Raw genomic sequence first — 24,307 nt, 5'->3', positions numbered from 1 at the left:
TGGTAAGTGGGCGGTGTATTTTAAATCAGCAGCACGTAACGCAGAATAACCTTCAGCAAGGCACATAAAGGGGATGTGCCACGTTGCCCACGCGGGTAACACTGACTCTGCGAAGAGCCTAAATTCATGTTAATGCGTCGCACGCTCACTGAAAAGCAACCTAGAAAGAATTCACCAGCTATCAGTGCGATGCGCTCGTATTGTCCGGTGCTCTGCTATCAATCGCCCCGTTTGCAAATTAATTGCTACGACCTTAGACGGTGAGTTTAATGTCGTTTCTCTGACAGATGCTTTTGCAGCGCTAACGGTGCCGAAGAGACTCGCGGCACTCCCACGTGGACATGAGTTTACTCCAACTGCAGGACCTCACTCGCGAGCCTTTGCCGACCCGCAACACACGATACAGCCACACAATTTACTCCGTCTACCGGAGAAACGCGGTCTTGGCAACAACCGCCCATCCTCCGGGCAGCTACCGTGCCTAAAAAGTGTCGTACATCAAGGTTAAACTATCGTCACGTCACCACGGCCTTTACCTGAAAGAAAGGAAGAACTACTCTGATGCAAAATAAATAATAATAATAAACTAGGTCTACTAAATAGAGCAGTATCATTTTCAGTATTTCCTTGGAGGAGCAAAACAAAATATCTGGCAGAGTCTAACACCTAATTTTGACGCGCACAGTCCTTGTGAGTGTATCTCATTAACCATTTCAGAGCCTTATCAACGTGATTGACAAAACATGGGACCAGTAGCATGTCAATGTGGGCGGGGCGGACGTCCCGACGAGGAAACGCGACAGGCCAATTGAATCGGGTACCTGAAAACATCACGTCGGAGGAGTATACGTCCGCGTGTGCGTCGGCTGAATGGATGAAACGCTACGATAGCGGAGAGGTCTAGTGCTGTGATACGGCGCCGTATATATTCCCAGCTAGGACTATCTTGCTCCTTAAAGACGTTCTCCGCATATGTTAGAATTTCACACCGTGATGTCGCGATTTAGTGAGGGGACCCTGTGAAGAACGAGACACAAGTCGGCTTTTTAATTATTTGGTTAATTATTTTATTTCTTCTGTTATTTTTTCCCTTTTGTTTCCCTGAGAGCATTTATGCCTTTTCTTTTCCAATAAACATTTCATTTGAACTGTTTTAATGCATTGATTATTTTATAGCTAATCGCAAGTTTCAGATACGAACGGGATTCGTTTTTCAGTAGTCTACTGAACTAAGCTGTCTTGGTTTATTGCTTTTTTTTTTTTTTTGCTTTTTTTTTTTAAGAGGCATATTTCGCAGTGGACATCCGTAACTTTGCCTTTATAGAGACGGTAAGACATTTTTATGAATCCATTTCTGCAAATGATCAAACAGCTGTGCGTTGACGGAGCTCTCCGCTTGGCGACTTTCGGCTCGGATAACCTGTTTGCCGGCGGCCCTTTAAACGCATTCATGGTTGTCTCCCGGGCATGACAACGTGCGTCTCCGGTCTCCGTTGCGTTGAATGGATTCGGTAAACCGGCCAGGGCACGGAACGGCGTGCTGACCGCAGCCTCGTAACGTGAATGTTCAAACCGTCCTTGAGGGCGCTGAATCAACGCTAGAGTAGCGGGGCTGAGATCCGTCTCTGCTGCACGCCTTCGCCGTGTCGCCACCGTTCAGGACGGCGTCTCCGGGGCACGTTGTGAAGAGCTGAGCACAGGCCATACGATCCGCACACACAAACAGGCTGGGGAATTAGTACCGCGGTTCCTTATCTGGTGATGCTTGATTACTGCCATTAGACGAGGCCGTCATTATTGATGCTCTCGCATAAAACAAAAAGAGATTGTGTCAGATTAGGTCACACGATCTTAACAAAAGCGCATTTGTTGAACAAGCGGCTCTTTTTTAGTGAATAATTACCAAGTTTTACATGGCTGTCGAAGCAAGAGGTCATAATTTTCATAAACCCCAATATCCAGTTCTGAGACTTTCAATAAAGGTGCTACCCTATTGGCCTAAAATACTTTTTTAGAACTATCTCCAGAACGCTTTAAAATCAGTGTTGTCTTAATGAGAAAAATGTCTTGCCATAGTCCTATGGGGGGGGGGGGGGGGGGGGGGGTGTATTCCCTTGAATCTAGGAGTCTTTGTCTTAAGGCCATTTTCTCTGCACAGCCAAATGGGTGTCCGCAGAGGGCTTTTACGAATGTCAGCAATGGGCTGCCGTGCCTCCACCGCCTGAATACTTGCAGCCGCTACTGCTTCACCCGGGGAGTTGGGATTAAGTAGCCCGTCGTCCGGTTAGTTGCCGATTCGCAACAAAAGTTGACTCCTTGCTGTTTTATTATGGTAGGACTGCAACGTTTACGCTGAAGATTTCATGTAGCGTGTGGCGCATAAGTAACATACAACCTGCTGATGATCAGTCCAGCAGGGTGGCACCTAAAAGCCTTCATTTAAATATTTAGAGGTGAGCTCGAGCAACGCGCGCCCCATTCCTTGGTTTTACTAAACGTTGTCTTTGTTTTGGGTTTTTTTGGGTTTTTTTATTGGGGTTTTTTTTTTTTATGCAAAGGATCTTTTATGTCTTGACGTGTTAACGAGAACCCGCCCATGATTTCATACACGACAAGGAGTCCGATATTGGGGCTCTACTACAACACAGGGCGTGATGAGTCTGCTCCTAATGCGCAGCACCTGTGGGGAATTAACGTCTCCCTCTTTTTGATCCCAGCATACCACCACTTGTCCAATTACGCAGACAAAACTCATGATTTTCCATTATTATTGGCGTGTCAGTTTATTTAGGCGCGTACTTTTCCCGCCACCGTTCTTTCTCCGCGAAGCCGTTGCCAGGCTACCGTCGCTAAACTACCTGCGCGTTTATGGAACTCCGTTCATAGCTAGCTAAAGACCGCAGCTCGCTGTGTTTATCGACTACGGTAAGAAAGGGAAATTAATTTAAGCACAGAAGCGGTGTGTACAGTATACGCTGTAGCACCTTTTTTTCGTTTTCGCCGTGAGAACTATAGTGGCTTGCTAGTTACTTGCGCGATAGCGCTAGCCGGGCTAGCGCTAACACCGCTGTAGTGGATAATTGGAGATGGAAAACTAACCTACATATTTGGGAAATGTGTCCAGGGCGGTGTGGTTGGGGACGTGCAATATGTTAATACGTTTTAGCAGAAGCCCTTTGTATTGTCTTGATCACGTTAAAATTAAAACCAAGCTTGTCTAGTGGTTGGCTAACGCTGCCTGATAGCTTGCTGGCTAGTTATCGTATTTTACTCAGGTGTTCCAGTAGCTAGCTGCTAGCTCGGCTACGAGATTAACGGATTTAACATTTCTGGTGAGAATGGTTTAGGTGCGGTTAGATAACCACCTTACCTGAAATGGTCATATACACACGTTAAATGCCGTTCCTTTTAGCTGTTAACGCTGGCGTTATCTATGGTTAGGTTAGCCAAGCTAGGTTGCAGATTTGGTGTGGCGTTACTTTTAAATACTCAAATAGTTGATCTAGTATTCACTTTTTTAATTTGTCAGTGTGGCCGAAAACTGCAGTCTGCTAATGCATTGCCGCGATAGCTAGCTACTGAAATGGGGCGAATTTTTAATCAGTGTTGCATGGTGGCGCTAATTTAACGATCCTCCGTTTATTTTTGCATAACTATATTAAATTTGCATTTAGATATTAACGTAGACGGGCTACGTTTAAGTGTTTGTCGGGAGGAAGCAAGTTATCCGCTGGCTAATGTAGCAAACAAGCCTCATTTAGGCTGATATTCATACATTTGAGTGGTTGGCTAGCTAAAAGCCAAGCGAGTCCGAAAAGTACCTGAATGCTTGTTTAAAACGTTTAAAACTGTCGCTTCTCTTTTGGATCAGTTGCGATTTTATTTAGCAATATGTTAACTTTTAGGTAGTATCGCCAACAATTTAAACATGTCTTGCATTGTAAGCCCCGCACACACGACTTTGCTTTCTGTTGGGGGGGAGAATCAACATGCTTTCAGAATTCCGGTTTATTACGAAATTTCCGAAATAAAGTCGCGCTTTCTGCTGAAGCTGCCTGCAAGTAGGCCAGTACTTTGATTGCAGTTTACGTTCAGCCCTACAAGTCATTAGTAGAGTCTCATAAGCGCCAGGTGTGTTGGATCAGGTTTGGAAGTAAAGTTTGCAGGACGGTGCATCTCCAGTACCGGACCTGAACACCTCCCTAACGTAATATCTTGTGAAACGGATCTAAAAAAGTGCTATAAAAAAGCGAATATAAACAGTTTATAATTAGAAATATTTTTACTTTAATGCTCATTGAGCTTTTTGTTGTATGTTAATAATCCAGTGGCTGGAACTGAAGTTCTTCCAGTACCTGTAGAGATGCTTGTACCAGAATTTGTACTGATTAAAAAAGGAACTTTAGATGGAGGCCATATTTGGTCCTCTACCATTAGCCTCCTCAGCTTCATTAACCCTTAAAACGCACCACCAAGTAGTCATACCCCCATTGCTAAATGGTTCGGACTGTTCTTGGAGCTACATTTGGCACACAGTCAGACTTCACTGGTTATGAACATATCCTATTGTTGGTCTCTTTTACAAAAGGAAAGGCAAAACAGGCAAATGTTTGCCTTTTGTTGTGTTACAGGGATTAAATCTTTCCAAAGCACTCCTCAGACTTCTGTTTACAGTAGCACTGATTGTTACCAGTGCTGCTGGCTGTAAACCAGTGGGCTTTAACAGAGTTCCTGTGATCACAGACTTCCTCTCACTTTTAATGACTGTCAAATGCAGACAGGTCAGGTAGGGACAGTGGATGTCATCTTAATTAACACATTTATCAGTGGATATGAAATGGTTAGGTTATTGACCACTGAACATAAAGCTTGAAATATTTTCAGTAGGCTCTTGCTCGACCCCGTCCCAGGGGTCATGAGTACTTTGTGCGCTCTTGCCGGTGCTGAAATTGATTAGTGATTCCTGAGCATCTGTCACGTCAGCGTTTTTCAGTGGTGGTAAATGGCTCTTGAAGCTAATGCGTCTACCGTATGCTCTCCGGCGTGAACTCCCATCGGCATTAACGATGTGCGGCTGCTCCGGCCAAATGCGTTTGGACACGGTGGTGTGTCTAAGCTTGAGCACCCTGGTTGTCATTTCTAGAGATGAGGAGGCTCAGACAAGTTCATGGTGTTGGGATAACTCAGACATTTCCTCATTAGTGTTTTATAACACTCTAGATTTACTTGTACATCTACTTTTATTTATTAATTATATGTCTATGTTTACAGTTTCTTTTATCTACTGTCAAACTGGGAGTTGAAGAAACAGCTGTTCTGTTCTGCTGGAATGTGACCAGCCTCTTGCGAACGCTGTCAGTATTATTGTAGGTTCCCCCAACTGACCCTTTACTGAAAGGTTTACATTCTTCTTTTAATCATGTCAGTGTCCATATTGAGGTGTTGAGAAGCAGTGCAGGGTGGCGGTGGGCTGCGTGCACTCATGTGTTGGTAATATTTTTGAGTGCAGGTGTTTGACACACACTGCAGGTCCTCTGTAGTGGATAGAAGCAGGAGGTGGAGACTGAGTGTAGCCCCCTCACGTGCTGTACTGTTGCAGGGGAGAGAGATGGACACAAGGTGCATATGAGCAGTGGGCCATACTTTTATTCAGCAGATGTGAAATTTCTAAGCTGGCCGTTTATATAGGTGACTGCTAAAAATAGCTATGCTTATCAGGTTATAGGCAGTATTATGTTGCTTTTCTGAGAAGAGCAGGTACTAGGAAATTATAAAACTGTCTTTGGATTAGAAGTCTGTTTTGGTCATTTTTGAAGATTATTTATTTTTGTGCACAAATGTTCATTTTCTGTACCATCAGGCATATGCTGCTGTTCTCATGCTTTGAGCCCTGGCGTTTGCCTGCTAAATAAAGTACTCGGAGTAAGCATTTGAGATTCAAGAAGGCAGGAGAGAGTAGGTGTGCGTATGTGGTGGGGGGTGTAAGTGGGAGAAACTGCTGTCGTCTCTGCGACGTAGTCGTACAGGGCCCCATCAGAACTAGGTTAGCTTGCTAAGAGGCCTTGAGAATCGGACACAACACCTCCACCCCATGTTCGCATGACGATGTGAGTGAGGTGCTGTGGCTGACATCGAGCCCCCCCTCCACACTGTGCTAGTCCTGAAAGTGTTTGAGCTCTAGTTTTAAGTATTTATATGTTGAATTACTGTCATAATTTTCTATGCATTTGTCCAAAAAGGTTTAGTTGTAGCAGGATGTCAAGTAAACACTAGGCATGCTAGTTATGGACTCTTTGTGTACTGGTGGACTGCTGGTCATGTGTTCTCGCACAGTGCTTTGGATTGACAGGCATGCCTCTGGCAGTGTTTGTGATGGTTTAGTGCTATTAATGTAAACATAAAGCCTTGACTAAGAAGTTCTTATACAGTTGGCCCCAGGTTGGTGTAGAAATTAGCCTTTGATGAATTTGTTTAAACCAACTACTTTATAATTACAATCTTGAAGTAGCTAACCCTAGAAATTAATTTGGAAGCATCAGGAAGAGTTGAGTCACGCAGGGGTCCGAGCCCAAATGTAATGCATTAAATGGCCAAGATGCCTTAATCCTGGCAGGAAAGTCATTTCCCCAATGGTCACCGCATAGGTGAGGTTTAGGAGCCGAGACACTCCCGAGACCTGCCTGCTTCCTGCCCCTTGTCATGCACGTGTCCACCCTCCGCCCCAATGCATCGTTCAGTCATTTTGTAGGGCGCTGCGGTTTGACAGGCACGTAGGAGCGTGCTGAATGGCAGTGCAGAGGAGCTGTTAACCCGAGCGCTGAGCGCGTGGGTGTCGGATCATTTGGCACTCCTTTCTGGATTATTTTTGCCTCGCAGCTTGTTTTAACACCCATGGTGATGGCAAGAAGTGTGACTGTTTTCAAGCTTGCGATTTGAATCGCGCAGGTTTTAACCCCCAGCGCGCCGTGGCTTCTTGCGCTGTGTAGCGGTGAGCTGGTTGCACATCAGAAGCTGTAACATCTTTAAATGGTGCCAAACTGTTAAAGGATGACGATCAGTACTTATTTACAGCCTTTCTGGTCATTTGGCCAAACTGTATGCTAGATGGTATACGTAAAAATGGTGTCTGCTTGTTTGCAGTCTTCTGATCGGTAGTATTCTCTGCTTTGCAAGAGCATCTGTTGTGATTTGTCAGTGCAGGCCTCTGGAATGAGTAGCATCTTGGAAGTCTGATTTGGCAACGTTTCACGGCCGGATTTACATGCAGGTTTGCTGCCGACTTGGATCAGTTACATAAAACATCAGAACGCTAACTGTGGAGAAGTCTTCCCAAGTCCTTTCTGGAGGGTGTTGGCTACAGTGTACTCTGGTCACGTTTTGAATGTGTGTGAATGGCGTGGTGGGATGCCGACGGCTTCTCCGATCCTGCCGGACAGACGTTGGCGGAGTTGTGCTGTGTGCCGATGCGCCTGCTCACACCCCGATTGCTTGTGGGAACTAGCACCCCGATTGCGTGTGGGAACTAGCATTGGAAGTCTATGTTGGCTTTGGGCTCGTTTGTGGTGGGGCGTAGATGTTGCAGGGGGTGGTGGGATAATCTTATACTTGGCAGCTGAAAGTTGCCTGTGGTAGCGAATATAATTAGGCAAGTAGCTTTTAATGAAGCTGTCACCTGACCATTCAACACCCAAGCTCATTTTGAAAATGAAATTAGTTATTTGAGTTTTATTAGTTTTAGACTTAAAGCTCTGTGGTCAAGCATCTGCCAACCTTTACCCCCACAGTGGCGCAGGAGATGTACGAAGGAGCGGCTTGAGAGGCACACTAGTGAGCCTCCCTGGCCCTGTCCTTCTGTTCAGCCTGGCACTGACTAATGCTGTCCCTGCACCGTCTCCTAGGGAAGCCAAATTGGAGTGGCTGTGCTCTAGTCTACCGTTAAGGAACTAAGCATGCGAGTTCCAAGTGACTGCTCTTCACAAGTAGGCCAGGCCAGTCACCAGATGATGTCCCGTTATTTGGGTGCCTTGTACTTTATACTTGCCTGTGTGCGCTTGTCGTTATTTTTAAGCGAGAGCAGCATTTTCTGAGGAGGCATGGCGCTCTAACTACAGAGTTCTTGCCTTTCGTACGGGACGCCGCATGCTACTCGGTTGTCTTCATGACCCTGTGTTCGTTTGCCTTCTAATTGCGTCTTTTTGGCGAGCGTCCCCTTTTTCAGATCGGAGAACCTGGTTGCTGGCTACGTTCGGTTCGAGGACTCTGTTGTGGTGAGAGCAGAGATCGTCCCTGCTCCCGCTGAAGGTGACATGGGCCGTAACTCTGGTTCTCTCTGGAGGGAGAGGTGTGCGGACTGGGTTGTGCTGTTCTGTGATGGGAGACAGGGCAATTTGTCTTCCACAATTCTTGTGCTTAAACTGCTTTGTTTCCTGTGCTGAGAGCAGCTTGTAGCAGGAGATAAGCAGACACCCCTCCCCCCTTCTTTTTTGAGGGGTGATGCTTTGGTAAAACAGAAGAGGGCCCATGTGTTGCATCCTGTTCAGTTTAAAGGTGAAATGAGCTTTGGTATGGGGAGGGAAGCAGACGTGGTTCAGTCTCCTCCTTGTTCTGCGTTTTGCCTGACTCAGTCAGATTTCTTTTTCCCTTTAGCCATATTGAGCGTTTTCATAGGCAAAGGATCCAGCCCCTGTAGAGTCGAGTCAAAGATGGTGAAATTGGATCGATTTGCCCTCTCACATCAGCTGTCAGGCGTGGTTAAAACCAAGAAGGCTGGCTGGAGAGGAATAAGTATAAATCTAATTTTAGTTTTTGTTTTTGCACAATGGCGCACAAGAGTTTCTTATTGTCGAAGGATTCCCACGGAGTTGCAGATAATGCTTCATCTCTAGGCCTGTATATGTACATGTGCATTCAGGTGTCATGCAATCACTCCAATATGCTATGTGTTTGTTGTATTGTATTCCAGAATGGTGCACAATGCATGATGACTCACTGCATTCTGATTAACCCTCTTGAGTGTTTAGATTCACTTGAACATGACGTGAGCCATCTACAGCGTACCTGACCAGCATTTAACCGATTAACTCGTTAAGAAGAAATGAGCAACTTCAAAAGCCCTGTCCCATTTCCACTCACTTGTGAATCTTGTATATTTAGTCATTCACATTTGGGGGGGGGGGTGGTGCAGAGGGTTCATTGGTTAGTAAAACGTCTGTTCCTCCTGATTCGTTTCTGGGTTTCGTGGCTGACGGATTGCTTAAATCTTGTCTTTAGTGTTACTGCATTGGTTTTGAGTCAAAGGAGTGTTTGTGCGCGTCTGTTCTCCTCCTCCCGCCTGACTATCTGTGAACACCTCCCCTCTTACTTTAATGATATGATCTGCTCTGACTGTCTGACGTGTCTGTCCACTCTAACACAGTGTGTTCTTTCTGTGTCCACATTACAGACGGCATCTTCAAACTAGCATGGCAGTCAGGCTGTGTGATGTGGCATCTCTGCTTAGAAGTGGCTCGTGGGCGGCAGAACCTTGGACTGGGGTCTGTGGGACTTCCTATTTATTTATTTGTTTACTCACTCACTTGCCTATGTGTTCTCATGTCATGGCCAAATATGGCAAATTCCTGTGGTGCTAGATGTCCCTTGGTGGGATTCACAAGGTTGCATATTTCAAAATTTTCTAGTTCCTCATCAGTGGGACTGAATGACTGTAATTTGTCACTTTCTCAATGCATCCCCTTACTGTCTCTTGTACATTAGCGATGTACATAGACGATGCATTTGCGTGTTTGAAAGTTTAATTTGTGCAGTTAAGCTCATATTGCAGTGGCCTGCAAAGATGCCAGGGCCACAATGACACTGAAGCCAGCTTAAAGGGCGATTTATTTCCCTGGTGGCCATGTTTCTTTGGCAATGGTGCATGCACTGGTTAATGAGGTAATGGTAAATTAGAACTGAAGGAAATTTTTGGGGTCCCCCAACCCCCCAGTAGATGGATATTACCCATCTGTGATGTTAATGTGATTTTGCACACATGTTCAGCTGCGAGAGAGGTTTTCTGCAGGACACACCTATCCTGAAGCATTGTCTTGGAGCATGAGTTCTTTGATAAATGCATTGCTTCATAGAAGTTCAGTACATTTTGTGCTGTTGCTTAAGACTGCTCTTTCACTGGCTAATTGGTGTGAAGGCTGTGGGTATCTTATGCCCGTGTAAAATGGTGGTTTTGTGGATGTAGGTTAGCATAGTGCATCGTCGTTTCTTTTGGGTGGAGATTTTCCCCAAATGTTCACCAGCGTACTTTCACTTTTTGACTAATCCACCTTTCCTATTTCCTTTTGTTTCTTGTTCATATATAGATTACCAACACCTGAGTGGTAAAGTCTGGGACTTCACCACCTCCCGACCAGAGTTTTAGTTAATGAAATTAAGTTTTAAAACCCTAAGCTTTGAGATTAAGAGTGCATCATTCATCATTGTGGTTAAATGGCAGATTAGTGATATTACGCTGCTATTGTCAAACAGCAGTGTGTCTAACGGGGGATCTTCCTGACGTTGGATCAGTTAAGCCGTGCAGGACTCGGCTGATTGGCCCCCTCTTACTGTATGGGGAGGGGGCTGTTTGTTTACTTTCAGCGAGCTTTTAAATCTTTTAAGATCTTCTGAAATGACTGCAGTCTGCAAAGTGCAGCTTAACATTTTGTAAAATATCACAGACCTTACAAGTGTTCACCGGGGGACCTCTTAAATAGCAAAAAAGTAATTATTTCCCATATCTGACTTAATAGGACTGAGTCGTTAGTCTAAACATTCAGTCATGTTTAGATGCAAAGGCAGCACCCACAGGCAAAATTGTTCAAGATGACAAATACAAATGACATGGGGAAGACGATGTGTCCGTTTTTCTGACTTGATACCCCCCCCCCCCCCCCCTTTGGATTCTTTAGCAGGTAATCGCTGCCATGGAAACACAGCTGTCCAATGGGCCGACCTGTAACAACACGAGCAACGGTCCTGCCCCCATCTCCAACAACTGCTCCTCACCTGTGGAGTCCCCTGGTATGGAGGACAGTAAGACGAACCTCATAGTGAACTACCTTCCCCAGAACATGACCCAGGAGGAGCTCAAGAGTCTGTTTGGGAGTATCGGCGAGATCGAGTCCTGCAAATTAGTACGAGACAAAATCACAGGTGAGTGAGACATTCATGTGGGCTCTCAGCTCAGCCTCCTTGGGTGGATTCTATTTATTTTTTCCTTGACTGTGCTTTTTAATGAGGTCTGGCTCATCAGCTGAGGTCCTGATGCTTGATCCCAGCCTTCAAATCCAAACATGGTCTGTGATTTTGCCATCACTGAACCTTATAGCCGTGTGGCCGTTGGCATAATGCCAGATTCCTCATTGGCAGCGATGTGATGTCTGCCGGAACCGTCCGTTAAGGAACATGGACCGTGTAGCAGGTGTGGCGTTGTTAAGGTGCTAATGGAACAGCAGTCAGATCCTCATAGTACATACCACAACAAGGAGCCTAACTTAATTTCATTTTACTTTAGCGGAGCATCACGGGCCCGATGAGAGCCATACCCTGCTGTTGAGTTTACGCTGAAGACGGCTGTGCCTTCAGTGGCATCGCATGGCTGCTGTTCAATATCTGGCTGTAGGTTTAAGTCTCTTCTCTGTGGTCATGACTCCCACAGTCAGCTGCTCCACCTCGGCACTGCCCTCTGTGGGAGACGTGGGCGTGGCTGGGCCGTCTCTGTGCGTGGCTGTCTGCTGTAAGCGCCTGTGTCCATTTCGTGTGTCGTTCCCCCCACTAATTCTGTGTGCAATAAAGTTGCATGCCTCTTACTCAACTGTTAACTTGTTTTGCTGAGAGTTCAATGTGATATAAATAATAAATTGCTCTGCTAGGCACAGAATCATTTATTAAAAACCTCCTGGTTTCAAGCTGCCCAGTAGAGTTGGGAATGTATTTGCAGCTTTGTTAGACATAAACGTATCTGCGTTTCAAGCTCGCCTGGTGGTCCCCTGTTTCCATCTTTTCATTACCAGCCTGTTGCACCCCCACTTTTGTGTGTTCGTTACCGAAAAGATTTAAAATAAAGTCCAATTGATTGTGGCTAATGGTCATTGGAGTGTTGCAAGAAATGAGGCACTGTCTATATGCTGCAGCTAGGCCATCGATACCGGAAGGCTTTGGGTTTATTAACTGAGCGTTAACAGTCGTCTTCAACCCGTGCAACGCCTTGTTAATCTCTGAATGCATCACTTTTGGGGTTTGCAGATCTGTGGGGGCACTACACTGTTTTTTAGTGATGAGGTTGTGGTACCGATAAATGCCTAAATATTCTCCTTAGTACAGCATCTTCCTTAGGCTATCATTTTACAGCAAACCCGTTAATTAGATCCCGGAGAACACCATGAACTAATTTTAAATATGAGGCTTTTATCAGTTATTGGATTTTGTGCTGGTCGGAATCATTTTTTGATCAGATCGGTCATATTTGAAGTACAGGGCTCAGAAATCTAGAGTCTGAAGTTTGTTGCATTTGTTGCTTCAGGCCTTGTTGAGCACTGTTGTAATACAAACAGCCATTTGCAGTCAAGCTTGTTTTTAATGTGTGCATGTGTGGAGCGAGCAGCGGGGGGTTCTGCTCGCTGCTGACAATGGTCCCCGCCCTCAAGTGCCTCTGCTGATTTGATCTCCAGCTTTAGAAAAGAGGCAGTGATTGGTCTGCTCATATGTTGACAGGAACAGATTTTATTTCAGGCGTTAAGTCTGATTGTTGCCCCCACCCCCAACATATGTGGTGAAGGGAAATGCTTTATTTGATGTGTAATATGAAGTGGTGCTGTTGGTTATTCCTGAAATGGAGTGAGTACGTTTGCTAGGCCGTACGTTAGACTGGTGTGAGGAGTGAGCTTAAGCAAACTTCTGCATCTCTGTGGGAGTCACAATTTAAAAGATGAATCTGGATTCAGGAATTTAAAAAAAAAACAAAAAAAAAAAAAAAAAACTGTTAAACTGGCTTTGGTTTGTGTGTATATATATTTAACAGACTGGTTCAGACATGAACGCACTGCTATAAATATGCTTTTCGTTTTAAGGCCTTCATGCCAACAAGCATTTTGCATTGTACTCATGGCAGCAGTTTGTTTGCTGGGGGGGGGCGGTGTACTTGTGGAACTTTACATAAAATAAAAAAAAATGTGGTTAACATTTGTCTGGATTGAAACCGTTATTTGCCATACTGAAGTATAACCATCCAAGTGGGTCACATGCACTGGAATTTCTTTGCATCATTTGCAAGTATTCCAGCATCCTTTGCCACACTTGAAGCAGGAGTAGGTAACCCATATAAAAACAACTCATTTGCTATAGCTGTCACTATATCCTGACGGTACTATACGAGAGAGATGATCCTTGTTTGTTTGGCTAGCAATGTTGACATTTCACAAAATGCAAAGTGATGTTGAGGCCTGGGACCTGCAGTCGTTTCTATTTCTCGAGTCTAACCATGGCAGCTTTAAAATCTCATCTTTTCATGTGGAATTTGGAAAGGTTTGTAGTTAATTTGGTCATGTTTGTGGCCATAAATTAAATGCAATCTTTTTCTGTTCAAATGTTTAATGAAGCATAGGTTATGCCGCTTGTACAAAGGAGATGGTTGAATAAGACATGATGTAATGCTATGTGACAAAGCAACAGAACAATAAGTTGTCACCTAATTATAGCAAGATTTCACATTGTTTATTGGCTGAAGGCTACTGTATTAAAACCTTATGATGTATGGTGTAATGATGTACTTGTAGCTTCTCTTGAATCCGAGTGTACTGATGCTCTAGAGTCGGGGGGGGACTTGTATATATTTTCAGGTTGCTTGCCGTTGGTTGAGCTTGGGAAGTGTGGTGGTCTAACTGTGTTGGGGGCCCCTCCCCCTCCCCCAGAGCTCCTGTCTGACACGAGCTGCATTGTCCATGTTTAACTTTCCCTCTCCCTGAAGGCCCTCGTGTAAAGCAAGGTTGCTTGAGTTTACTGCAGTCAGTTTATCCCTGCAGCTTATATAACGGTGTGCCTGCGTTACCGCCATTTCAAGGCTGCTTTTTAAACATATGTATAAATATAAAGACCTGCATGCACTGTGGCTTTATTCCAGGCTGCTGTGTCCTTTTAATTCTCTTTTGTTTAATTCTGCAGAGGTATCTTTTTAGGTGGGCTGTATCGGTAAAAAATGAAGGGCAGCTGGGGGATTGGTTGTCTTCCTCCTTTTCTGATTACTTTTTCTCAAGATGTAGCATGGATACCCTGCAGTGCTATTTAAATTGTACCTCCCTTCACACCTAAAGCAGGGTCTTCTGCTTGTGAGGGGTGTGGTATGATGACATGGACTGCATCACCGTGTTCCTCTCTTCTTGGGGACAGGGGTGAGGGTGGGGCTTCAACCTTGCTTATAATCGAGGTGTTCCCTTGTCAAGACGTAAATTTAATTTGCCATTAACCTCGGAGTAAGCCCAGTTATGCTTAATCTCTCGTGGATCTCCTGGAATCCTAGGGTAAATCTCAAGGCCATTTTATTTTTTTAAAAAGGGTACATTCTGGCACTAACTGGAGCTTTTGGTTGTAGCCCAAAAAAGTGGATTGAGTGTGTAGGCCGTTTATCCCTAGGGGGTACGGATGACTGGCACGCTCCCGTTTTTCCTGGCCTTCTCTTGCATAGTGCCCGTGCTCCGATAGCTCTGTCGGGCATGGACGCGAGGGGACGTTCCGGAGCAGTCTGGCAATGCCTCGGGAAGCAGCCAGCAGGATCCAACGTATGACTCCGTCACCAAGCTGGAGGTCACTGACTGGACTGTGTAGATGTTAAAAGCACAAATAACATCAAGGGTTCAACCTGTTGGTTACCACAGCAACAAATCAGTAACGTATACATTTGTTTGCTAACTTTTTTTTTTTTTTTTTTTTTTAAAAGGGCAAAAAACCAAAACGATGTATTCGTTGGCAGAAGGGGAGGTAAGCAACATTCCCTGTGTGTTTTAAAATTGGCTCTGTTTCGCAGTTTGTCCCCAAGTGAAGGTAATACTGGTAATTTGCCAATCTCTTGCTTATAATTATTTCAATATTTTACTAGGTTTATTCCCTGCCTCTGAAGTTTTGCAGATCAAGCCTATTAATTCTGCATTCGTTCCAGTCCGCGTCATGCCATCGCACTCTTCAGCAAGACTTTAAACTGCGCTGTGCCGCATTTTTTCCTACCCGTTTTAACATGGTGGGAAGCGTAGCTTTCCTCCTTGGCCTTCTTGGCTGAGCTGTTCGACTCATTTTAAACGGGACTCTGGATTCTGTGCACGAACCATTTTGGCTTGGCAATGCATTTGGCCTTGGCGTAGCTGGCCCAGACCCTGCTGAAACGGCCGGTTTGCTCAGGCAACTGCTGAGGTTCGCTAGGACAAGGAACTGCACGAGTGGCAGATTACTACTCGGCCATTACGTCCAGCTGGCTCACCTTTTAATGTACTAGCTTCTTTTGTGTGTGTATGTGTGTACTTTTTCAACCAGACCAGGTTTACTTCCTATTGCAAAAGGCTTAGGGTGCCTGCTTCATTGTATTTCGTGGAGGTTAAAAACCTACAGCCGAATGGCCGTTAAACTCTGCTGCAAGCCTCTGCTGTTTGGAAGCTCGGGTATGTGCAGGTACTTCAGACCGTTTTAGTTATATTTGAGTTGTCCTGTCTGCTACTGGGGTTTTTAATAAGGGGGGGGGGGGAAGAGTCTTTATGAATGTGCCTCTTTGAAAATGGTGACATGATCAAATGTAAGTCTAAGTGGAGCATGACTGTCCTTAACGCACAGATTGGAGTACAACAACTTGAATGGGAGTAATGGGGAACGGTTGCTTCTGTGCTCCTGTTGACTAGGAATACCAGCGGCCTGAAGTCAGGACGGCAGCGAGCGTTCCATCTCCTCCACTGAACGGTGCCGTCTCTTCCCAGCACAGCGTTCCCTCCCGTTGCTCTTTTTTCTTGGCGGAGTGGTGGCGGCGGTTGTGATCCCTGGCGCGGTGTCCGTCTACAGCCGTGCGGGGCCTGCTTCGGCGGAGGCGGCTGGGGTGACCCCGAGCGGCTGAGCTTGGCGGCTGCGTCTCCTCTGGCGTGGGCAGCCGAGGAAATCGCATCGCTAGCATGTTTCAGGAGGGAGTGGGCGTCTGGTCTCATTTATGCGTTTATTTTTCTCGGGGAGACTAAGATTTGAAATTATTTGAGACCCTGTTGATCTTTATTGCTCAGCTCAGGGGCGTGATGAGTCACAGCCGAGACTGTCAAGGTGTCCGGCACCCCTCCCAAATTCATTACAGCAGCCCTGAAGGCAAAACTATTCCTGAGCAGGGTTGTCCGTCAGTGAACTTGTCACTGGGGACGGGGAGTGGTGAACTGGGAGAACTGCCATGTCTGTTGGACCACGAGGAAGGACATTTTTCCAAGTCACATTTGCGCCCCCCCTCCGCGTTGCAGCTAAATGGTGAGTTTTGAGGGTTTGAAACCAACTTTTTTGTACTCATGTGTTTCCTCCCCCTCTCAGGCCAGAGTCTGGGTTATGGGTTTGTGAACTACGTGGACCCTAAAGATGCAGAAAAGGCCATCAACACTCTAAATGGACTGAGACTGCAGACCAAAACAATCAAGGTAAGACGAATCTGAAAGCGAACATGCTCCTCTCTGCATTCAGCACCACTCAGTGCAGAACATTTGAAAGCGCAGCGGGAGAATTGCTCGGGCGTGCGCGGCGCAGCATGGGCAAATGTGCTGCACTGCGACTGTTCTGTATCGATGCGCCGGGCGTGGGCGGGGACGACCGTGTCACAGCAGCGGTTTAATTTTCGAAGGTCTGCTTCAACCACTCCTGGGTTCCTGTGGCGCTGGTACACTTCCTACCTGTGAGACTGCTAGTAAACCTACCCTGCCGTCCGTGCTGACGTGGAATAAACTGCGTGTGGACGTCTGGTAGACCGAGATGAAGGCTAGAGGGCTGCGCAGTGGCCAGAGACGCTGTTGCGATTACGTCGTAAAGTCATACGACTGTGCCTTACGGCACATTACAGCCACACTCGTGAGCCGTCGATGGGATTTGGGCGTGGTTGTTTTTTGAATCGCGCAGGCGCCGTTACATGATCGAGGCCCACTCCTTCATATTATCCATCCTCGGTCAGGTTGCCCACAGCAGGCAGCTTGGCTAGTGAGTTAATTTTTTTGGTAGAGGTCTCATTTTTGTGGTTTTTACTATGAAAGCAAAGAACATTGCAATAAAGGTTAACACACGATGTACTGTGGGCTGCTGAGGCACATGTTGGATGAGTCAGAGGGGTGCCGGGCATAAGGGAGGGGGGGCATATTAAGGTATTGGGTGATGGGGTGTTCCCCCTTGGTGGGGAGACGGTGATCCCCATTTGCTGCTTTAATTCCGAAAATTTTATTGCCACTGTCCATCAGGCAGGGCACCGGAGCAGGCCGGCCAGGTGTCGTCGTTTAGCGTCTGCCAGTGCGGTGAGCAAATTCATGCAGATGAGCCCTGCGCCCCGTCACACTGCAGGAGAGTGGGGCGGGCGTAGGTGGTGGCTTTTAACGCTAGCGTTCTCCTGCTATTTAACTGACCTCAGCACTTCTGCCTACAATGCATGCACTTGCCGTTCAGAGCCCTCGAATTGTGATGAGATCTGCTTTCTTTAGCCAACGTGGGGGAGACGTGCGCGCGTGTGTACATACATATACACATGCACATAATTATTTTATATTTAATATGTATATATGAGTAGAAGCATTCAGTGCTCATGTTTGATGATCAAAGTAAAAATGGTTGCATTTGCTAAGGGGTAAGATCTGGTGGCTTGTCCTTCCTCCTACGGCGTGCGTCTCCGTGGATACGGGGACGCCTTTCATAACCACTGTACGTGCTTACCAGCTGTCTGTGTTCCAGCACTTAGAAAAATGCACTTTTCATATTTAACAGCTGCAGTTTTAATTAACTGCATTGTGACGCTCCTGCAGGTATTTTGTGAAGTGGTGTTGGGGGGGGGGGGGGTCCACAGTCGACAGGTGTAATCCTGCTAGAATAGCATTTGATTGCATTCTGTAGTAGGGTTAAGACGTGTTTGTAAATGTGGATCACAAATGCACATTATAGCTTAGTGTAATGGTGTCCGAGATTAGTTAAAATGAGGGTCCAGTTTTCACAATTGGGTGTTTTTTGGGGGGATGGGGGGGGACACTCCTTTTAATACTTAATTTTGGGGACTAAACTGTTGCTGTGAAAGTGCTTAATTATTGAGCTCAGTTTGTTTCATGTTGAAATAAAAGAACACTTTTAGTTAAATTGCCAAAAGCTGCTTAGCATATGCTTGTTCTTGGGGCTGTTTGAGTTGTGGGATTCGGTTGGTCTTTCAGCAGCAACACAGTTTGGAGGTGTTGTAGTCGTCAGTGTTGTATAAATATCTCCATCTGTTCCAAAGTCGTCTCTCTCAATAGACAGTTGTTGGGTGTGATTGCATCGATAGCTTAGAGGCACAAGTGAGAACAGGCTCTTATCAGTTGTTTTTATTTATTTATTCGTTTGTGAGTGGTCCTGTTAGAGCTTCATGTGGCTAAATTTAACGATGGGTTTTCACAAAGTTGCTGCATCAAAAGTTGAGGATTTCCACCGGGTCTGCTGTTGAGGAGGCTGAAAGTGAGAACTAGAAAGCGAGCGTGTGACAACTCTTAGCACGGACTGGCAGCCGCCGTTGCATCATGCGTGGAACTGAAACCATAACTCGCCCGTTTTCCAGGGTCTCGAGAAGCTCGAGTTCTGCTCTGCCCTGATTCACTTCCTGAACTGTAGCGGCAGCCTTGATCTGGTTTGATTTCTAGAGTGGTTTTTGCCATCGCTTGCTCTTCTCTCCTCTGAGAGGCGCGTCGGCGAGCAGTGCGTAACGAATGCGTCTCTGTTGGCAGGTGTCGTACGCCCGCCCAAGCTCAGCCTCCATTAGGGACGCCAACCTGTACGTCAGCGGCCTGCCCAAAACCATGACCCAGAAGGAGCTGGAGCAGCTCTTCTCGCAGTACGGCCGCATCATCACCTCGCGCATCCTCGTGGACCAGGTCACAGGTGAGCGCTCTGCCAGGCTCGACACCTCAGTGAGGTCGCCTGCGGGACACGCACGCGACGCACCGCACGCTGTCTTGGTTTGCTGGGAGCTGAGCATGGGTCGCCGGGACTCTGCCGTCATGCGTGCAGGCGGCGGGTGTCCTGCACTCTGAAATGCTGCCACCGCCACACTCCCGTCCCCTGTTAAACTGGGTTAATGCCTTGGCTAATGTTGCTTTACACCTGAAGGCCCGAAACGCACCAAAAATCACTGCACCGCCTTTCCTCCTGGAGGACGACGCCGGCACTGCGGCTCGGCTCCCTCCCCCACACCAAAAAGTGTGCAATTTCTCAGCAGGGTCATACATATGCATAGATGGATGAAATGTGAAATGGGTTTTGGAGTAGAGAAAGGCTCACTCGGTAATGAACCCCACCTTCTCTCCTTCTCCCTCGCTCTCGTTCCCCCCCGCTGTAGCCCCGGGTGCTGGGTTAATGCCTGTTTCACAGGAAGATTTCAAATGAATTTAGTCGTTCTGCTCTCCGTGTCTAGAGTACCAGGTCTGTCTCGCTCCCTCTTCCACTCCCCCACTTTCGATCTCTCCTCTGCTCCCCTCTACATTAAAGCATGCAGTCGTTGCCATTGGCTGGTGTAATGGATGCACCGTCTCTGCCAGCAGAGGCGGGCAGTCCAGTTCCAGAAAGGATGAGTGCTCCCCAGGATTTTGTCGCAGCTGCTAGACTTTGAAAATTAGCCCTCGATCCAGCAGGTAGAATTAAGCGGTTAAAGCAACTCTGCAATGTCATTAAGGGGTCTTTAGGCGTTTGCACCCAAGTGTTGCCCCCTGCGAGCACTGTAGGTAATGCTCGGTGTTGGATCAGCGTGCTGGTGATCTAGTAGGTGAAGGGCTAGACATGGAGTCGTTACCCATTCTTGCTGCGGCCACAGCGCAGACACCTAGCTGTCTAATAACTTCAAAAGTGCTCAAATGTACCTGGTTTTCCTTGTGTGGGGTTTTTTGGGGGGGGGGGGGGGGGTTCTCCCTTTACCACAGTACATTGCTAGGTAAGCGCGATGTGTGCTCGTCTTCCGTCTTTCCCCCCCGCACAGACGGTTAGGTGCAGCATCTGGGCCAAACGGAGTCCCCCGTGGGTCGTCCTTGTGTAGTAAAGCTCTCTGCTTTCCCTGCCACTCTGTCCCTTATCTGCTCTCCGCCGGTCAGGAGATGGCCGCTTGGCTTACTGAACAGAGGGAGCAGCTCTCGGGGTTCGTTTGTCCCGCACTAAAGTTCCAAAATGCCTGGGTCCAATGTTCGCGTGCTGCTGATTATCTACGTCAGAGCTGTTAGATTAGTACAGGAATTGCACTCTGCTGGATATTCAGGGTTCCCACAGGTCACAGAAACTCTGGAATATCATGGAATTTTAAAATGTCTATTCCAGACACAGAAAGTCAGGAGGTTTGATCCTTTTTTTGTATCGTGCATATCCAGTATTTGGTGGTTATGGTTACTTTAATTTTCCCACACCCATTCAACAAAGATGGCCTGGTTTTCCAATCATTACAGGTCATGGGAATTCAGATTTTTAAGTTGGTGAAAGTCAAGAAAAGTCCAGCAATATGACACTTGAGTGGAAATCTTGAATATTGGTCCTCCTGAAATGGAGTTATACATCTACCTTAAGGTGTATACATCATCCAAATCTATTTTTGTGTGCTGTACATATCTTATTGCTGTGAGCCCACCAGTGTGCTAAGGCAGAACCCAAAGTGTCTACACATCTGAGCCGTGGGTTCGCCTCTATCCGTGCAGGTGTGTCTCGTGGCGTGGGCTTCATCCGCTTCGACCGGCGGGTGGAGGCCGAGGAGGCCATCAAGGGTCTGAACGGGCAGAAGCCACCCGGCGCCACAGAGCCAATCACGGTGAAGTTCGCCAACAACCCCAGCCAGAAGACCAGCCAGGCTCTCTTGTCCCAGCTGTACCAGTCACCCAACAGGCGGTACCCAGGGCCCCTGACCCAGCAGGCTCAGCGGTTCAGGTAACACACTGCCTTCCACCCTAATGAGTCCCTTTCCTTTGTGGGCTGCATGCGAGTACATCCGTCAATCCAGGTGTTCATACACAAGGCCATGCATGTAGTTTTTGGCTTTTACCATCTAGCAACCTCTTAAGTAACAGACGAGGTATTCGTGTTCATCTCGGTCATGTGGTTACTAACAGTCAACAGTTGTCTGCCCTTTCCTGATGTGAATGAGCTAACTGCTGTTTTTTGGGGGGGGGGGTTTTGTTTGTTTTTGTAGGTTGGACAACCTGTTGAACATGGCTTATGGAGTGAAAAGGTAAATGGAGTTGTGTACACCTGTTTTGACCCTTAACCCGGCTGTTTTATGGACTAGTGCTGTGTTCTGTCCCATGTGCAATTTTCAGTTCGTTCGTTGTGTTGCTCATCTGAAGGCTAGCTCAGTGTCTTGCTCTGTGCTGGTGTCGTCCCGTCCCCCGGGGGCTGGGGAGCGCGCGCGTCCGTCTTGCGCCGTGCCACAGTTTTCTTTTGGTTTCTGATTCAAGCTGACAGCAGAACGTCTACTGACGTTCACGTGACCGTCGCGTTCACTCCAGCATCGGCCCGACGGAATTGCACGAGACCCTCACGAGCCCGTGGCTTTCTGCACGCCGCTGCCAGCATAGTAACGGCATCTTTTGACCTTCACCCGGCCAGACCCCCAGGCTTCCATTTGCACACGTAGTCCCAACAACTGGATGTGCATCTTAAACACTGCTCCAGGTCCTGGAGACACTCGTCTGCTATATTTCAGCTGTCCATCGTGAAGGGCGTTCGCTGAATTTGGGTAGTAAATGTCTGCGGTCGGTCGTCTGGCGTGCTTGGACAGCATCTGTGATATTTTTCTTATTTTTTTTTCGGAAGACCTCGTACGTTTCTAATACGGGAGATGTTGAACTAAAGCCGTCCATGCTCACTCGCATGCCTTTGCACGCACCCCGTCCACGAGCGGGGAAGGTCCTTGGTGGAGGCACGTTCTTGGTTGCGTTTCACCAGAACAAAATGGAGCTCCACGTTTCTTCTGTCTCGCCCTCTCCTTGCCTGCCCTCTACAGCTGCCTCTCGGAGAATCTCTCTAGAAATGTGTGACGTTCGTGGCACACCTGTCAGGATGCGAGTGCTGAGCGGAGCTTAGCCAAGCGTGTGATCTAATCTGAAACCTGCTGAAATAATTCATGACCTGCTGTATTCTGCTCAGTCCACACCATGCTCAGTTCTGCGCTAGATACTGCACCACCCCCCCCCCCCCCCCCCCCCCCCCCCCGTTTGTCTCCTCTCAATGCATCAAATCGTTCATGGTTGTGCAGAGGGCTCTGAAATTGTGGGTTTTATTTGTACAATTTTTTAAAAAAATTTATAGCTTCTGTGCAAGTTTTCCCAGTTTCATTTTTCTCTAGTTTCGTTATCTTTATCTTCCAAGATGGCAGAAATGGGAGCTTCTTCCCTAACTGCAGTATGACCTGTCGGTCTGGGATTGTAGCATGAGAAGTCTGGTTCTTCGTTTGTAATGGCAAGGGTAGAGCCCTCATCTGCAATGCGTGACCCTTCAGCTAAACTGCGTCTGTCCCATGTACCCATGCTTTAACTCTTTTTTTGCAGTAGGTTTTCTCCCATGGCCATTGATGGGGTCACCAGCTTGGCGGGCATCAACATTCCCGGGCACGCGGGCACGGGCTGGTGCATATTCGTGTACAACCTGGCGCCTGACGCCGATGAGAGCATCCTGTGGCAGATGTTCGGCCCATTCGGCGCCGTGACGAATGTGAAGGTGATCCGCGACTTCAGCACCAACAAGTGCAAGGGCTTCGGCTTCGTCACCATGACCAACTACGACGAGGCTGCCATGGCAATCGCCAGCCTCAACGGCTATCGCCTCGGTGACCGCGTCCTGCAGGTCTCGTTCAAAACTAACAAAACGCACAAAGCCTGAGCATCCGTGGCAGACTCCTGATCACGCCGAGTGTCCGGAAAACTCTGCCAGAGAGAGGGAGTGGATCGGGTCAGGCGGCGAGGGGAGGGGTGGGGGGGTGGGGAATTGTTGACGCATACAGTAAACTTTCTACACGAGTGAGAACTACGATTTTGCAAATCAGTGTTATGGAGGAAAACTGCATTTAGTATCTGATGTGAGGTTTGGGGGGGGGGGTTGGGTTTGGGGGTTTTTTTGTTTGTTTTTTTCCACCACCCTCCCACACCACTCTTTGTTGGTCGTCAGACAAGAAAAAAAACAAAAGGTGGATGATGGCATATGTGGGTTGTTGTCGTGTCTGGTGGGTAATTGTTTAACTTGATTTTTCTTCCCAATACCCCTTTCCCTTTTAATATCCTGAGTTCATTGGTTAATGTGCATAACATTTGGTAAACAACTTCTGCATCTGTCAGTTGATTTGAGGTAACGTTAGTTTATTGTATTATGAGTTAGTTTACTGCTCAGTGTTACTTATTGTAAAACTAGGAAAAAGACAAAAAAAATTCTTAAAACGGTACCTTGCCAAAGAGCTGCGAACCTCTTTGAAGTGGGTTTAAAAAGCATCTATTTTTATAAAAAGAAAATTTGGAGAAACTTTTTACTGGACATGGAACAAATATTTTGACTTGGATACTTTGAGAAACTATCTTCATATGACACCCTGTGAGCTTTTGAGACTTTACCAGAAAGTTTGCAGTGACAGAAATTTCTGGAAAGATTTATGATGACAAAGATACCTTTTTGAGATCTTTGTATTACCTTTAGACTCTAGAACCAATGGTCGCCTGGCTTCATTTATAAAATTCTGTGGGGGACCAGTCCTACAAGTTGTTGGACACATCTAGCAACTTAAATCAGAATTGGGGAGTGGGGGGGTTGTGGTTATACAGGCAGAGAAATATAAAAGTTTTATTCCGCGTGCATAAATGCAAAATATCAAGGGAATCTTCTTGGGTAAATACGGGGGTGTTGAGAGGGGTGCAAATCTGTTCTTCCTTGAGGATTCCCTTCAGACATCGCTCCAAGGTGGCTTGTGCTGTATTTAGTATATCGTTGCCAACTTTGTCTTTTATGAAACCAGACAAAGGTACCTCCTGATTGAAGGAGCCGGTGGGCTAAAGCTCACAAGAGCAGCAGCTGGAGAGGGAGAATGAAGTGATGAGGGAGAATA

At 46.8% G+C, this 24,307-nt stretch overlaps 1 protein-coding gene across 2 annotated transcripts; it reads left to right on the top strand.

Annotated features, from left to right (window-relative positions):
- Window positions 1–871: 871 nt before the first annotated feature.
- Window positions 872–23,170, top strand: elavl2 (ELAV like neuron-specific RNA binding protein 2). Of its 2 annotated transcripts, none has more exons than XM_027029821.2 (8): window positions 872–1,329; window positions 9,443–9,533; window positions 10,941–11,184; window positions 16,570–16,673; window positions 18,975–19,128; window positions 20,922–21,147; window positions 21,410–21,448; window positions 22,770–23,170. In XM_027029821.2, exons 2-8 carry the CDS (start codon window positions 9,462–9,464, stop codon window positions 23,095–23,097), a joined length of 1,167 nt encoding a protein of 388 aa, XP_026885622.2. In that variant the 5' UTR covers window positions 872–1,329; window positions 9,443–9,461; the 3' UTR covers window positions 23,098–23,170. The 2 variants fall into 2 exon arrangements, with proteins under 2 accessions (XP_026885622.2, XP_026885621.2); XM_027029820.2 differs by having other exon boundaries at window positions 873–1,329; window positions 22,767–23,170.
- The last annotated feature ends 1,137 nt before the right edge of the window (window positions 23,171–24,307 follow it).

Source organism: Electrophorus electricus, chromosome 9 (assembly GCF_013358815.1).
Source record: "Electrophorus electricus isolate fEleEle1 chromosome 9, fEleEle1.pri, whole genome shotgun sequence".
NCBI lineage: Eukaryota > Metazoa > Chordata > Actinopteri > Gymnotiformes > Gymnotidae > Electrophorus > Electrophorus electricus.
Note: the sequence above shows the minus strand (reverse complement) of the source record. Positions and strands in the feature narration are given on the sequence as shown.

Bases quoted from the DNA above. Each gene is read 5' to 3' on its own strand.
- elavl2 (XM_027029820.2), top strand. From the start codon at position 9,462: ATGGCAGTCAGGCTGTGTGATGTGGCATCTCTGCTTAGAAGTGGCTCG. The intron at 9,534-10,940 runs GTCTGTGGGACT...TGGATTCTTTAG, and splicing joins CGGCAGAACCTTGGACTGGG to CAGGTAATCGCTGCCATGGA. The intron at 21,449-22,766 runs GTAAATGGAGTT...CTTTTTTTGCAG, and splicing joins ATGGCTTATGGAGTGAAAAG to TAGGTTTTCTCCCATGGCCA.